Source organism: Chiloscyllium punctatum, chromosome 45 (assembly GCF_047496795.1).
Source record: "Chiloscyllium punctatum isolate Juve2018m chromosome 45, sChiPun1.3, whole genome shotgun sequence".
Lineage (NCBI taxonomy): Eukaryota > Metazoa > Chordata > Chondrichthyes > Orectolobiformes > Hemiscylliidae > Chiloscyllium > Chiloscyllium punctatum.
Genome location: NC_092783.1, coordinates 29,226,214 through 29,243,004, shown reverse-complemented (window position 1 = coordinate 29,243,004; position 16,791 = coordinate 29,226,214). Strand labels below are relative to the sequence as shown.

The window sequence follows — 16,791 nt, the reverse complement described above, 5'->3', positions numbered from 1 at the left end:
GCCTGTCCCTCATTATGGGTTAACCTACAGCACGTGGACAGCAGCGATTCAAGAAGACAACTCACCACAACTATCTCAAGGGTGACTAGGGATAGGCAAAAACTGCTGGCCAGCAGTGACATCCACATCTCACAAGTGACTAAAAGAAAATGATATGGCTCTTGTTCACATAGCTATAAAATGTATTATTGTTATTCTTAAACTTGCCCTTATGTCATTTTTTTTACTGTCAGGTCAGGGTTACCTCTCTTTCTTGTAGATGATGGACAAGCTTTGGGGAGTCAGGGTCAGAGTTACTCACTGCTGGATTTCCAGCTGCTGACCTACTCTTGTAGCCACAAAACTGGTAGGGCTAGTCCGGTTTAGTTTCTGGTAAATGGTAACCCTCAGGATATTGATTGTGGGAGAATTAGTGATGGGAATGCCACGAAGCAATTATTACATTCTCTCTTGTTCAAAATTGTTACTGCCTGGTGTGGTAGGATGTGTGGTATGAATGTTAGTTGGCACTTTCTCAATGTATTCATTTGTGGCATGCGGGCATTGCTGGCTGGGCCAGCATTTATTGCCTGTTCTTTGTTGGCCTTGAGAAGGTGGTGGTGAGCTACCTTCTTGAACTGCTGTAGTCCCCCTGCCATTAGGGAGGGAATTCCCGGATTTTGACCCAGTGACAGTGAAGGAACGGCGATATATTTCCAAGTCAGGATGGTGAGTGGTTTGGAGGGGAACTTGAAGGTGGTGGTTGTCCCATATATGTACTGCCCTTATCCTTCTAGATGGAAGTGGTCATGGATTTGAAAGGTGCTTTCTGAGGATCTTTGGTGAATTTGTGCATTGCATCTCGTAGATTGTAGTCACTACTGCAATTCAGTGTCGATGGTGGAGGAAGTCTGCTTGTGGATATGGTGCCAATCAAGCGGGCTGCTTTGACCTGGATGGTGTCAAGCTTCTTGAGTGTTGTTGGATCTGCAACTCATCCAGGCAAATAGGATGGGTTTAGTTTGGGAACATGGTCGGTGTGGACTAGTTGGACTGAAGGGTCTGTTTCCAGGCTGTATGACTCAATGACTATGACTATGAGTGTGACTTGTGCCTTGGAGATGGTAGACAGACTTTGGGAGTCGGGGGTGAGTAACTTGTCACTGTACTTCTAGCCTCTGACCTGCTGTTGTAGCCACTGTGTTTATGTGGTGAGTCCTGTTGAGTTTCTGCTCAGTGATAATCCCCAGGATGTTGATATAGGGTATTCAATGATGGTAACACCATTGAATGTCATGGAACAGTGGTTAGAGTGTCTCTTATTGGTGATGGCCATAGCCTGGCATTTGTGTGGTACAAATGTTACTTGCCACCTTTTAGTCCAAGCCTGGATATTGTCCAGATCTTGTTGGATTTTAACATGGGCTGCTTCAGTATCTGAGGAATTGCAAATGGTGATGAACACTGTGCAATCATTGGCAAACATCCCGACTTCTGACCTTATGATGGAGGGAACATCAATGATGAAGCAGAGCTGAAAATGGTTGGGCCTAGGAAACAAATTGAGAAACTGCTGCAGAGATGTCCTGGAGCTGCAATGACTGCCCTCCAACAACCACAAGCATCTTCCTATGTGTCAGGACTGACTCCAATGACCAGAGAGTTTGCCCCCAATATCCATTGATTCCAGTTTTCCTAAGACTTGTGAGTCCAAACCTGGATATTGTCCAGGTCTTGTTGCATTTGGACATGGACTGTTTCATTATCTGAGGAGTCATGACCGGTGCTGAATATTGTGCAATCATCAGTAAACATTCCCCTTTCCCCTCATGATTGAGGGAAGCAGCTGAAGATGGTTGGGCGGAAGACACGAATCTGATAAGCACCTACAGAGATATCCTGAAGCTAAGATGACTGACTGACTCTGGTGCCAGGTGGGAATCCAAGCAGATAATTTTCTCCCTGATACCCATTGATTCCAGTTTTGCAAAGGTGTTTTTTAATGCCATACTTGGTCAAATGTAGCCTTTATGTGAAGGGCTACCACTCTCACCTCACCTTTGGAATTCAGCTCTTTTGTCCATGTTTGAACCAAGGCTGCAATGTGGTCAGGAGCTGAGTGACCCTGGGAGAATCTATACTGAGTGTTACTGAGCAGGTTATTGCTTGATAATACTATTGGCAATACCTCATCACTTTACTGATGATCAAGAGCAGACTGATAGGGCAATAATTGGCTGGGTTAGATTTGTTCTGCTTTTTATGGAACGGACATACCTGGGCAATTTTCCCTCTGGTCAGGTGGATTCCAGTGTAGTAGCAGCAATAAGTTCTGGAGCACAAGTCTTCAATGCTACTGATAAATGTTGTCAGGGCCGATAGCCTTTGCAGTATCCAGTGCCTCCAACTGTTTCCTAGCATCATGTGGAGGGGATTGAAGTGGCTGAAGACTGGTATTTGTAATGCTGAGTATCTCTGGAGGAGGCCGAGATGGATCATCCACTCGTCACTTCTGGTTGCAGATTGCTGCCAAGGTCTTTTGCACTGATGTGTTCGGCTCTTCCATCATTGAGAATGGGGACATTTGTGGAGCCTCCTCCTCAAGTGGTTTGCTTAATTGTTGACTTATTTTTATTCCTTCACAGGATTTGGGTGTCACTGACTAGACCAGCATTTATTGCCCATCCCTAACTAAGGGCAATTAAGAGTCAAGCACTTTTTTGTGGGTCTGGAGTCACATGTAGGCCAGGCCAGGTAAGGATGGCAGTTTCCTTCTCTAAAGAGCATTTGCGAACCAAGTGGAATTTTCCAAAGTGGATTCATGGTCATCTTTAGACACTTAATTCCAGATTTTTATTGAATTCAAATTCCTCCATCTGAGGTAGTGGGAGCCCCAGAACAGTACCTGGATCTCTGTCCAGTGATAATACCAGCAAGCCATTGTCTTCCCTCCGGCATTCACAACTGGATGTGGCAGGACTGCAAGGGTCAATCTGATCCATCATTTGTGGAATCACTTAACTCTGTTTATTATTTGCTGCATATGCTCTTTATCGAGTAGTCTCATTTTGTAGCTTCATCAGGTTGACCCCTTCATTTTTAAGTATGCTTGGTGCTGCTCCTGGCATTCCCTCCTGCACTCTCCGTTGAACCTGGGTTTATCTCCTGGGTTGCTGGTAATGCTTGAGGGGGAATATTCCAATCCATGTGGTTGCAGGTTGTGCTGGAGTGCAATGTTGCTGTTGCTTGTGGCCCACAGGACCTCATGGAAGCCCAATTTTAAGTTGCTAGACCTTCTTAAAGTCTGTTCCATTTAGCCCAATGAAAGTGCCACACAACATGATGGAAGCAATCCTTAACTTGAAGGTGGGATTTCACCTCCACAAGGATGTGTAGTGGTCACTTTTATGGACACTATCATGGGCAGATGTATCTGTGGCAGGGAAATTGGTGAGAATGAAATCAAGGATTTGCTAGAAGCCTCCACATAATTTCATTAAAAATGGTACCTTGAGGTACCATCACTATCCGTGTAGTCTTGAGGAATAAGTGGTCAGATTGTGGTCAAGTGTTGAGACATGATAACCAGGATCAGATTGCCATGACATCTGCCTTCCTCTGTTGCAGCCAGTAAGATGCACAGTCTTTGTCTGTTATGCCACTGAGGACTTTTAAGCACATTGCCTGACACTTGCCCATGGTCTTGCCAACATAGGTAGACTTGCCTGGAGCAAGGAGTTCCCCTCAGTATTGCTCAAGGGATCACTGGAGCACGCAAGCCTCTCTACCACAGCAAGATGACAATCCGCAGAGGGATCAATTAGTGTGTAGGATTAATTAGTCAGGTCGTATTGAAAGATCCTCTGGGAAAAATGCAGTCATAGTGCAATTGAATTCCACATAAAATTTGAAAACAACTCACTCCAATTACAAACAAGAATCTTAAATGGAAACTAAACCGACTACATTAGCATGAGGAGAGAGCTGTCTTAGATTGACTGGATCAATTAGCTGAAAGGTATGACAATATGGAGTAGTGGCAAATGTTTAAAGAAAATTTCCAAATGTGTTCAGTAAATATCCATTCCTTTGAAAAACAAAAGCTTTCTGGAACAGATGCTTCCGTAAAGATATTGCTCTTCCAAAAGAGGTTAAGGATAGTTTTTTATTAAAAGAAGTTTATAACGTTGCAAAAGTATAGTCAGATGTCTGGGCATGCTTGAAAATGTAGCACATGAACAGATCTGATCCCAGTGTCCCAAGGATTTGAAACCTTCCCTTCTGCGCTATCCTTTAAGGTACATATTAATCATCCTTGTCTTTCTATTTCTACTCTCGTGAGCAATGGAAGTAATTTAAAGGTTACTATTCTTGAGATTCTACTTTGAATTTCCTCCCTACCTCCTCAAAATCTGACATAATGATCTGTAAAGAATTTCAAAAATAACAAATTTGATTTCAACCAAACATTCAAGCAAATAGGGTTTTGTAATTATTTTCATCTGTGGATGTTCGCAGCAATAGTAAGGCCAGCACTTGTGCACTGTCATGAATTGCAATGAACTAAGAAAGGAAAGGATTATTTTTATAAAGCAATCTCTTCAATGTCTTTCACTGTTGCACAAAAGCCAAACCAAATCCAAATGTGTTTCAGTCTTTTTTTATCCTTGTTCTTGATGCACACTCTCAAGTTCAAATGAACAGACTCATCAACTGCACCTTCATGCAATGTTGAAATATTAATTTCCATCATGGGTTATGAATTCAAAAGTGCTTAATTTTCTTCTGCAACTGATTCAGATAAAACAAATTAAAATTTCCCAAAAAAAAACAAGATGACGAATACTGAAGGTAAATAGAGGACAGCCTATCCTCAAATCACATGAAAAACAGGACCGCCAAAGGGTTAAACAGCTTTGAGCTCTATGTACAAAGGATGGCGCTGCAGTCACAACAATCAAACACACAGTCAGGAGAAGCTTCAAGGGAATTAAACAGGGAAACTTTCACTTCCACTCAGTACTTTTCATTTCATTTTTCTTGACACAGCTAATTGCAACATTCCAATTCACAATTTAGTGTCATCCCAGCAGCTTATTATGTGCCCTGTCCTCAGCTCACAATACCACTCTGACCACTGCAGTTACTTTCGGAGACCATGCCACATTGCATCCATTGTGTCAACCACTCAAATTCCTAAGTTACACAGATTTCATTTCACCGCTCTTTCTTTTCCCGGAGATTTCCAAACTCAAATCTCTGTCCTATGTGCCCAATTAGTCTCATACCCCGGGCAACACCTCCTGTCATCCAACATAAACTGACCATGGAATGACTTCATTCTTTTCTCAAATGAGGACTGTCAAAAAAATGAACCTAAGTTAGTGTTAGGCAATTTCTTAAACTCTTTATCGCCGGTCAGCCTTGCATACTTCCTGATCACATCAGTAATACTTGAGCAAGTTACACATGGTTCAAGTAATAATTACAAATGAACAACAGAGTCTGTCATTTTTCACAGGCCAATCAAGCCCAGCCCAGCACAGCACACTGGCTACCAGCTCTGCTTTCTTCCTAATACCCAGAGGAATGATGTGTTTGCACGAGAGAGGGAGGGATGTTGCATGCCATGGAGAATTTTAGTTATGAGGAAGGATTTGATAGATTCAGGTTCTTTTCTTGCAAGAGAGGGGATGGAGGGGAGACCAAAATGAAATGGATCAAATTTTGAGTAGACCAGAAGGTTCTCCAATTTTGGTTTGCTTATCTGAGGAAGGATCAAAGGTTTACTCACTTGATTCCTGGAATGGCAGGACTGACACATGAGAAAAGATTGAATCAGTTAGGATTGTATTCAGTGGAGTTTAGAAGAATGAGGGGGTCTCTCATTGAAGCTAAAATTAGACAGGTTAGACACAACGGTGGAGGAGTCCAGAACCAGGGATCATATTTTAAAGATAAGGGGTAAATCTTTTAGGTAGGACTGAGTTGAGGAGAAAATTCTTCACCCAAAGAGTGGTGACCCTGTGGAATTCACCATCATAGAAAATGATTGAAGCCGAAACATGATGTATTTTCTAGAAGGAGGTAGCTATAGTTCTTTTGGCCATAGGGATCAAGAGATTTCGGGGGAGCACAGCATTAGGGTATTGATGTTGTGGTACTGTTCGCTGAGCTGGGAATTTGTGTCGCTCGACGAACAAAACCACAATAGCGCCTGAGCTACAAATCCTCTCACAAAGTTTGATTAGGGTATTGAACTTGATGTTCACCTATCATTGTATTAAATGGTGGAGCAGGCTCAAGGGGTCTAATGGCCTACTCCTGCTCCTATCTTCTACATTTCCATGTTCCCCTTGGCTGAGGATTCTATAACCAGGGGCATAGATTTAGGTTAAGGGGTAGAAGTTTCAATGGGAATTTGAGGGGGCTGTTTTTTACCCTAAAGACAATGGGGATCAGGAACTCCCAGCCTGAAAGGCTAGCTGGGAGAGGCAGAGACCTCAAAATGTTTGCTTTACAGGTGAAAATATAATTGAAGTACTGGAACTTACAGGTACTGCAGTCCATGTGATGTGATTAGACCCAAAATGCTGGCAGGGAGGGAATTCCAGGATCTTGTCTCAGCGACAGTGAAGGAAAGGCAATATATTTGCGAGTCAGGCTGGTGAATGACTTGGAGGGAAAGTTGCAGGTGTGTTGTTCCAATGTATTTGCTGCCTTTATCCTCAATGTCATGAGTTTGGGAGGTGCTGTTGAAAAACCTTCATGAATTCTTTCACTGAGTCTTGTAGATTGTATACATTGCTGTTACTGAGTGTCGATGGTGGACGATGTGGTGCCAATCAAGTGGACGGCTTTATCCTGGATTTTGTCAGGCTTCATGAGTTTTGGGGGCGATGCCATTCAGCCAAGTCAGGAAGTGGGTTACTTGCTGAAGTACTTCTTCCCTCTGACTGAGTCTTGTAGCCACAATATGAATATGGCAAGACTAGTTCAGTTCAGTTCAGTTCAGTTCAGACCAGTTCAGACCAGTTCATTTTCTGGTCAATGGTATATCCAGGATGTTGATAGAGACTTTGATATCCATAGAATTTCATTCCATTTTGACTACTTACAGGATCAAGTATGCATTGGGATGCTCCCAATGTTGATAATGGGGGAATTCAGTGATGGTAACATGGTTGGATGTCAAGAGGCAGTGGTTAGATTCTCTTTTGTTGGAGATAGTCATTGCCTGACATTTGTGTGGCACAAATCTTACTTGCCACTTGTCAGCCCAAATTGTCCAGGTATTGTTGCATTTGGACCTGGACTGCTTCAGTAACAGATGACGCTGAACATTATGCAAGCACTAGCAAACATCCCCACTTCTGACGTAATGACGGAGGGGAGGAAATGTACCTTGTGGGAGGAGGGTGTTTAATTTTGGGTGTTGACCAATCAGGTGCTCAAATGGAAGGCCTTCCTCATTAGTATACACATAGTGAGATGCTCAACTTGATTAGTCATCACATGGCTGGGTGAAATGTCGATCCAGTTGTGGAGAGAGGGATGACCTGAGGTATGTATTGTGGGGTCGGAAGCTACACAGCAAAACTTCCTGACCCCAGAGAATGAACTCAGTCGTGCTAATTCATTGGAGGCTTCCCAATGTACACTTGATCCAGTAAGTAATCAAAATGGAAGAGAGTTCTACGGATACCAAAGTCTCTGATATGATCAGATAGGTCCACCATCCTCTAGAAGGCCAGAGGGAAATGAAAGTGAGACAATGACTCTGCCACATTTCTGATGTCTCTGCTACCACTCTGATTCCACTGAGCAGAGTATGCAACACCCACTCCCCACCACCAACCCCCCAACCCCCCAAACAGCATGCCCCAATGCCATGTAGTTAGTGCCTGAAGGGGGCTAACTGATATCTGCTTGCCACTTGCCACTTGATATCTGCAGCTATCTGCTGCAGTGTTATAGTGTAATAATCGCGTATATGCCCTTGGTACAAATTCATGGCCCAAGTATATCCTGATTTAATATGGGCAAGGAAACTGGTGACTCGTTAACTCAGATGAAAGAGAAGAACAAGTTAGAAAAGAGAGGAGAACTGTGAAAATGTGACTGGCATCATAACATCTGACTTTGAAGTTTTTTTTAAAATGAGAATGCAGTGAGAAACACAAACTCAGAAAACAAAATCAATAAAAAGCCCAGTTCCAATTGTAATGGTGAATGTATTTCAACATCTTCCGACAGGTTTGGGACTGTCAATGTGTGACAAGTCCCACCTTGCTTCTATTTGTCTGGCACATTATTGACAGGGAGAAGAGTCTCAGACTGATTCAATGAGCAATATTCATTGGGTAACTTTGTGAAATCCATCAGCGAAAGCCTAGGTTTTCCTCGTTAAATCAGTCAAGTGTAAGTGGTTACATCTGAGCTGTGAGTGGCCTTTTCTTTGTTTAAATACAATAATGTCTCAGACCTGTAGACTGCTGTTAAGATTGGAAGGCCCTCATACCCCAGGAAACCAGTGAACCGTGATCCAGGAAGGATTGTTAATTCAAAACTCATTCTCTTTGGAACTTCTGAAAGATTGGACACTGCAATTTGATGTTGTAAATATGGCAGTCATCTGATTTCCCTCATTTCACCAATAGCTAGCTCTCCGCTGAATGATCTGCACTAGATAAGGGAGGAATGTTGGCCAGGACATTGAGAAAATTCCCTATTTTTTGGGGTTGGCTGTTGGGATATTTAAAGCTCACCTGATCAAATTAACCTTGGGCCATGGTGCACTCAAAGAATAGCATTTCCAACAATGAGCCTCAGACATGACTATTGGACAGAGGTGAATGAATGCTGCCAAATTAAACAAGAAGCCACTGAACTTCCTTCTGGAAAGCAGAGGAATGAACAGAGGGAAAAGTAAAATAAAACAACAAGGGAGGATGCATTTAACATAGGAGCAGGAAGAGGTTATGTGGCCACTTCAGCTGATCTTACACCATGATTCCATTCCCCACCTCATCATTGTATCTCTTGATTCCTACATATACTGGTCCAGTTTGTTCAGAAAGAGATTTATTTATTGTATATTCAAGTACCTTTCACTGTAATGCATTAACTTTCACAACATCAAGTGTTCTTGGTTAAGGGAGTCAGCCCAATGCAAAATAGAAACATAGGAAATCTGGACTGGTGTCCTATCAGGCTGACTATTGAGTGGTTAATGTTTCTTGAAGTCCAGCAACCTTTCAGCTAGAGGGGAACTTATTGCGGCAGAAGGTTTTGGAGGACAAGTATTTGAGTGTATTTAAGACAGAGATAGATAAGTATTTGATTAGTAGGGGGGTCAAGGGTTGTGGGGGGTGGGAAGGCAGGTGAATGGGGTAGAGCAATATATCAGTCATGATCGAATGGCGGAGCAGACTCGATGGACTGAATGGCCTAATTCTTCTCCTATTTCTTATGGTCTCTCTTTCACCCTTCTTGACCTCCCTCCCTCTCTGTCACTCCCTCTCTCTTCCTCACCCCTTCCAAGCTCTGTCCCTCTCTCTCGCTCTCTTTGAACATCATCTCTCACTCTCCCTCACCCTCTTCATGCTCTGTCCCTCTCTCTCTCTCTCTCTCTCTCCTTCTTCTTGAGCTCCATCCTTCTGTCTCCCTTACTCTCCTCTAGCTCCATCCCTCTCTTGCTTGCTTTCTATGCTCACTGCCTGGTTTGCCTGTTTGGGTGAATCTGATTAATTCTTTTGTCTTTCTATGTTGTTCCAGGTTATGTCACAGGACACAAGGAATCCTGCTGTTTTGCTATGATCTGGAACCTTTGTGGATTTGAATACTGAGTCAGCTGAGTGTGAATACACATTTTATCAGAATATCATACGGTTGGAGGCAATTTCGTCAGCTCTCAAAATCTCGTGGAGCGATCTTTTCAGAGAATGGTCTTTGAAATTGCCACAGAAAAGCTCAAATTTGGAAATTAAGCCAAATCACGTTATTCCTATCTGTGTAACAGCAGTACTGATACAACAGTGCATTCTCCAATATCCTGAATCTGATTCCTCCAGGATTTATAAACCTAAGGATCTACCAGCTCCATAATCCTGTGATATCTCCTGTCACAAGTAGTTGTAGAATTCCAGAATCTTGTGTTTCAGTCCTCTTGTCCTTCAGCATCAGGGCACCTCGTATCTAGGGACCACAAGCTCCTAGCTCCAGTTGGTACTTTGTTCGCAGCTTGCAATTGAGAAAGGTTTTGGTGCCTCCAGCAAGATGACAGTGGCCCATGGAGACAATGTGGATGAATTGGCTGCACTCCCTGTTCCGCCTCAGGATCTGTATGAGCCAGAGCAGGACCATGAGTGTTGTGAGAGGGTGGTGATCAACATCTCAGGTCTTCGCTTTGAAACTCAGCTCAGGACCTTGGCTCAGTTCCCTGATACCCTGCTCGGAGATCCTAAGAAGAGGATGGGTTACTTCGACCCTCTGAGGAATGAATATTTCTTCGATAGGAACCGTCCGAGTTTTGATGCTATCCTGTATTACTACCAGTCTGGGGGAAGGCTGCGTCGACCTGTCAATGTGCCCCTGGATATCTTCTCTGAGGAGATACGCTTTTATGAGCTGGGGGAGGAGGCGATGGAGATGTTCAGAGAGGATGAGGGTTTTATTAAGGAGGAGGAGCGGCCTTTACCCACGAATGAGTTCCAGCGCCAGATCTGGCTGTTATTTGAGTACCCTGAGAGTTCAGGTCCAGCACGCGTTATCGCCATCGTGTCTGTCATGGTCATTCTCATCTCAATCGTCAGCTTCTGTCTCGAAACTCTGCCTGCCTTTCGAGACGACAAAGAGAAAGCAATTGGAGGGAGGCCAACATATAACAATGACACAACCCCCTTTCACACTCCAACATTTGCTGAGCCCTTCTTCATCGTTGAGACTCTCTGCATCATCTGGTTTTCCTTCGAATTTCTAGTCAGGTTGTTTGCTTCCCCCAGCAAACCCAGCTTCTTTCGAAACATCATGAACATTATCGATATCGTGGCCATCACCCCATACTTCATCACCCTGGGTACTGAGCTGGCAGAGCAGCAGCAACAGGCAGGCAATGGACAGCAGCAAGGGCAGCAGGCCATGTCTCTGGCCATCCTGAGGGTCATCCGCTTGGTCAGGGTCTTTCGGATCTTCAAGCTGTCCAGACACTCCAAAGGGCTACAGATCCTTGGGCAGACCCTGAAAGCTAGTATGAGGGAGCTGGGTCTCCTCATCTTCTTCCTCTTCATTGGAGTCATCCTCTTCTCCAGCGCTGTCTACTTTGCTGAGGCAGATGAAACAGCTTCCTACTTTGATAGCATCCCCGATGCCTTCTGGTGGGCAGTGGTGTCCATGACAACAGTGGGGTATGGAGACATGTACCCCATTACCATAGGGGGCAAGATGGTTGGCTCCCTGTGTGCCATTGCTGGAGTGTTGACCATTGCCCTCCCTGTGCCCGTCATTGTCTCCAACTTTAACTACTTCTATCACCGAGAAACAGAGAATGAGGAACAGGCCCAATACCTACATGTGAAGAGCTGCCCAAACATCCCATCCACGGCTGATCTGAAGAAGAGTAACAGCACTTCCAGTATCTGCAAGTCAGAGTACACAGAGACACAGGAGGGTGTGGGTGGTGTTCGGGAGCCCCCGGAACATAACCTTCACACTGACAATTGTACTTTACCAAACCCCAACTACGTGAACATCACCAAATTGCGGAGTGATGTGTGAGTCTCTCCTGGTTCCACACTAAGGACACAGATCTCACTGCTCTCTTGTCTGCTTGATGTCTCTGTAGCTTTTAGTGTTCTATATCAGAGCGTAAAATATTCACACAGTAACTGTGTCCTATTGAACCATCCCGATACATTCCAATCACACCTCAGTGCTGCGTTTAATCACTCACATAAGGTGCTGCCAACTTTAGAGTAAACCAAATGAAACAGGAGAGTCCTGTTCCTGCATCTGACAACCACATGTGTAGCAGGTGTTAGATAGAAGCCATGGAATTCCTCACAAGTGTAATCCAGTTAAGCTTATTTAACTAATACCATCGATTGTGGATCCCTCTGCCTGCATTTATTATCCTCTATTACTAAAATTATATAAGAATTACTCATGACTGTTGTTGGCCCAATCACTTATTTCCTTGCTCCAGCATTCCATTGTCTTCCTCTTTATGTTCAAAAAATCTTGACTCCTCATCCAATTGCAGCTGTACAGATCAGTATAATTATTAAGCCTCAACGCTTTCTCCATCCCATTATCTACTCTCCCAGCTCACTAGCTACTGCCACGGTTACTGTTTGCAGCATTATCTGCAAAGATCACACTGGGTTGGGGGAGGTCCATTTTTCATTAATGTCATTCAGAGCCACATTAACACATTCCCTTTCTGAGTCATCAAGGAGTTAGTGGATGTGGAAAATAAAGTGTCGGGACAAGGCAATATCATTTCGATTTCACATTTTGGGGCCCCAGTTGGAAAATGGACAGCTTTTTGGGATTAGGAATCGGGAACAATTTTAGCAGAGGAGCTAGCAACTGAAGAAACATCAAGTTGAGCAAGCTGTGATCTGCGCTTATACCATCCTGATAAGTTGCCATCTTAGTAAAACTGTCTATCCCGGTGAAAGCAATCGTTGCAGGATGCAAACTGACCATGTTGCCATGGCACAGGAAGTCATTGAAGTGGGGCGAGATAATAAGATTGCAGTAATAGGAGACATCATAGCTGGGATACCTACACAGTTCACTGCAGAGAGAGTCCAAGTAGCAGTGCTGGTGATGCTTGCCCTGTACCAGGGTTCAGGACATCTGCTCAGGACAAGAGAAGGGCGTTGCAGTGAGAGGGTAAGAACCCAATGGTCCTGGTTCATGTAGGTATGAAAGACGTACATAGAACTGGAAAAGAAACTTCTCTTGAGGAAGTATAAGTTACAATGGTCAAATTTAATATACAAAACTTCAAACGTTATAATTTCTGCATTGTTACCTGAGCCACCAACAAATTGGCATTGGGTAAATTAGATGAGAGGATTAAATATTTGATTCAAACGCAGTTGGGATTTCAAATCTAAGAGTGCACCACCAGATAAGGCTAGAGGTAAACTACAGAACTAAAAAGGCTGTGTATCAGAATGTATGCAGCACTTATAACAAACTGGAACACAGCACAAATAGAAATAAAGATGTATGATCTGATAGTCCTTACAGAGATATGACTGCAAGATGACAAAGATGAGGACTTGAATATTGAAAGGTACATGACAGAAGGTCAGAATGCTAGGAAAAGGTGAAAGGATTCCTCTGTCAATTAAGGATGACATTGGTGCAATAGAGAAAGATGATCTCCATTCTGAGGATGTTGAACCAGTTTGGAGAGAAATGAGAAACAGCAACAGTAAGAAGTTGCCTATGGGAATGGTATATAACCTCCCATGCAGAAATCATACTGTAGGATGTGGTATATAGGTTGAAATAATGAGGGCTTGTGGAAAAGTTAAAGCAATAATAATGAGTGATTTTAATTTACATATAGTTTGAATAAATCGGATTGGCAAAGCTAGTTAATGAATTTGTAGAACTCTTTAGGGAAATTTCTTAGAGCAGTAAGTTCTCAAACCAACCAAACAGCAGGTTATATGAGATTTGGTAATTTGCAATGAGACAGGATTAGTTAATGAATCCATAGTGAAGGTATTCATATGTAGCAGTGATTATTATGATTGAATATCACATTCATCTTGATGGAGTGAAGATTGAATCTCAAACTAGTGTTTTAAACTTAATAAATCTTTACTTAAGTAACGGCAATATGGGACTTTAGGCTACAGGACAGATCAGTGGCAATGTGGCAGTAGATATTTTGCAGCTGTCTTCACTGTAGAGGATGAATAATATTCCAAGAAATAATTGTATAGCAAGAGGTGAAGAGAGGGAGAAACTTAAAACAACAACTAGGGAAAGGGTACTGAGACAATTATTACAATTAAACGCTGACAAGTCCTCAGGTTTCTATTGAACTACATCCTAACAGAAGGGTGGCTGCTGAGGTAGTAGGAGCAGTTTAATTTTCCAAAATTCTGTAAAGGTTCCATCAAATTGCAAAATAGTAAATGTGACACTTCATTCAGGGCAAGTGAGTTACAGAAAGCAGGAAACAACAGTCCAAGATCTATGGTTTGCTAAAGGTTTAACAAATTTTTTAGACTTCTTTGAAGATGTAGCAAGCAAATAAAAGCAAAGTTCTTTTTAAGTTCCAGAGTCATAGATACTTACAGCATAGAAACATGTTGTCTGGCCCCTAGAGTCTGCGCCAATCAAAAATAACTATTCTCATTCCATTTTCCAGCACTTGTCCCATAACCCTGTAAACCTTGGCATCACAAGTGCACATCTAAATACTTCTTAAATGTTATGAGGGTTTCTGCCACTACTACCCTGACAGGCAGGAAGTTCTGAATTCCCACCACCTTCTGAGCGAAAAAACTTTTCCTGACATCTTCACTAAACTTTCTGCCCCTTACCATAAATCTATACCACCAAGGGGAAAACGTTCTCCTGTTTACATCCACCATAATTTTATACATCGCCATCACATCCCCTCTCAATCTCCTTCACCCCAGTGCAGGTTCTGATGAAGGGTCACTTGGCTCTGCTTTCTCTCCTTCGATGCTGAGTTTTTCCAGTAATTTCTGTTTTTTTCATAATCCCAGTCTCCTCATAATTAAAAGTGTCCAGCCTTGGGAACATCCTGCTAAATCTCCTCTGCACTATCTCCAGCATTTTCACATCCCTCCTGTAATACGGATTCCAAAAGTACACATTATACTCTAGTTCTGGCCTTACCAAATTTTATACAGTTCCAACATAACCTCTGTGCTCTTCAACACGATGCTTTGGCTAATAAAGGCAAATGCCCCACCTGTCTTCTTAACCATTTTATCTACTTGTTCTGCTGCCTTGAGGAACTGATCGACATGTACCCCAAGGTCCCTCCAAGTGTACTTAGAATTCCAGAATGATGAGGTGCCATATTAAAGATTACCAAGAAAAGTAAGAGTTGATGATCTTGGGATAACATAACAGATTTATGGATAGTTGGTTAGCTAATAAAAAACACCGGGCGTAAATGGGTGTTGGCAAAATGTGAAAACTGAAGTGCCAGAGAGATCATTGCTAATTAGAATGCACATTAATGACAAAGATGCAGCAAACTTTGCTGATGATACAAAGGTAAGTAAAAAAGTAAAATGTGAAGAGGGCAAAAGAATCTGAAAAGGGATTTAGACATGTTCGTCAGTTGGCAAACAATTAGCAGATGGATTATAATGTGGAAAAATGTGAAGTTTGTCCACTTTGACAGGAAGAATTGAAAAGCAGTGCACCATTTAAATAGAATTCTGAGGTATACAGGGACATGGATATCCAGGTACATGAATGTTAGTAAGTCCAGCAAGTTATTAGAATGCAAATGGTTGCATACTGCAAGAGGAATGAAATGGTGGGGATGCTTTGCTACAACTGGTGAGACCAAATGAGGAGCATTGTGTACAGTTAGAAGAAAGGATATAAATTATTGGAGCCATTCAAACCTGTGTTAAGAGGGTTATCCCATAAGGAGGATTTCAATTTGGACATGTAAGGCTTCTATCCATAGGAGTTTAGAGGAATGAGGTTTGATCTTACTGAAACAGATACAATCCTGAGGAGACATACAGAGTCAATACTGAGAGATTGGGACAGATTCAAACTAGGGGTCATTGTTTAGTAATAAGAGATCTTTGGGGAGAATGAGTTTTTGGAACTCTCTTCCCCAGAGAGTATTGGAGGTGGGATCATTAAGTATTTTGAAGGCGGAGGTAGATAGATTCTTCTGAAGAAGAATCAAACTGGATTCAAAATACCTGTTTCTGTTTCTCTCTCCACAGATACTGCCAGACCTTGCTGAGTGTCTCCAGCACTCTCTGTGTTTATTTCAGATTTCCACCACCTACAGTATTTTGCCTTTAATACAGATCAATTCTTGACTGACAAAGGGGTTGAAAGTTATTAGAGTTGAAAAGTGTGGTGCTGGAAAAACACAGTAGGCCAGGCAGCATCCATGGAGCAGGAGAATCGACGTTTTGGGCATAAGCCTTCCTTCCTGAAGAAGGGCTTATGCCCGAAATGTTGATTCTCCTGCTCCTCGGATGCTGCCTGGCCTACTGTGTCTTTCCAGCACCACACTTTTCAACTCTGGTCTCCAGCATCTGCAGTCCTCACTTTCTCCTCCTTGAAAGTTATTAGGGTGGTCAGGAACGTGAAGTTCAGTTCCTAATTTAATATGTTAATATGTATGGAGTTGAAGCAGAAGATGCAAGCAGTAGTCACTCACAAGATTGTTATGAAACTTGTTGACAATTAAATTTATTTGTGCTCATTAAAGAGATTGCATATCATTTTGGTGGTAAAACACTTTATTTAACATCCACATTGAACAACATTGAAGGCTGCTGAGGGTTGAGATGCTACGATCACATCTCGACTCATTGATTGAAGTCAATGGGTGTTTTTTTTTACCAGATGACCTGCTCAGGGATGTTATGACTCACCTGTGGAGCAGGTGGAGTCTAAGCCCAGGCCTCCTGGCTGACAGGGACATTACCACTGCACCACAAGAGACTAAGCTGTAGTTGAAGGAAGTGTGGATGCTTTGAGATAAATCAGAAGAGAACTCAAAGATATCTCAAGGCATTGATTAAATATATTCAGAAGCAAGATACT

The 16,791-nt window shown here is 42.7% G+C and overlaps 1 protein-coding gene across 1 annotated transcript in view; it reads left to right on the top strand.

The window, feature by feature from the left end:
• Nucleotides 1–16,090, top strand: part of LOC140467262 (potassium voltage-gated channel subfamily A member 2-like) — a 37,529-nt gene extending 21,439 nt beyond the window's left edge. Inside the window, exon 2 of the mRNA XM_072563510.1 lies at nucleotides 9,757–16,090. Coding sequence (XP_072419611.1) covers nucleotides 10,258–11,754 — 1,497 coding nt within the window. The 5' untranslated portion in view covers nucleotides 9,757–10,257 and the 3' untranslated portion in view covers nucleotides 11,755–16,090. The remainder of the gene's footprint in view (nucleotides 1–9,756) is intronic.
• The last annotated feature ends 701 nt before the right edge of the window (nucleotides 16,091–16,791 follow it).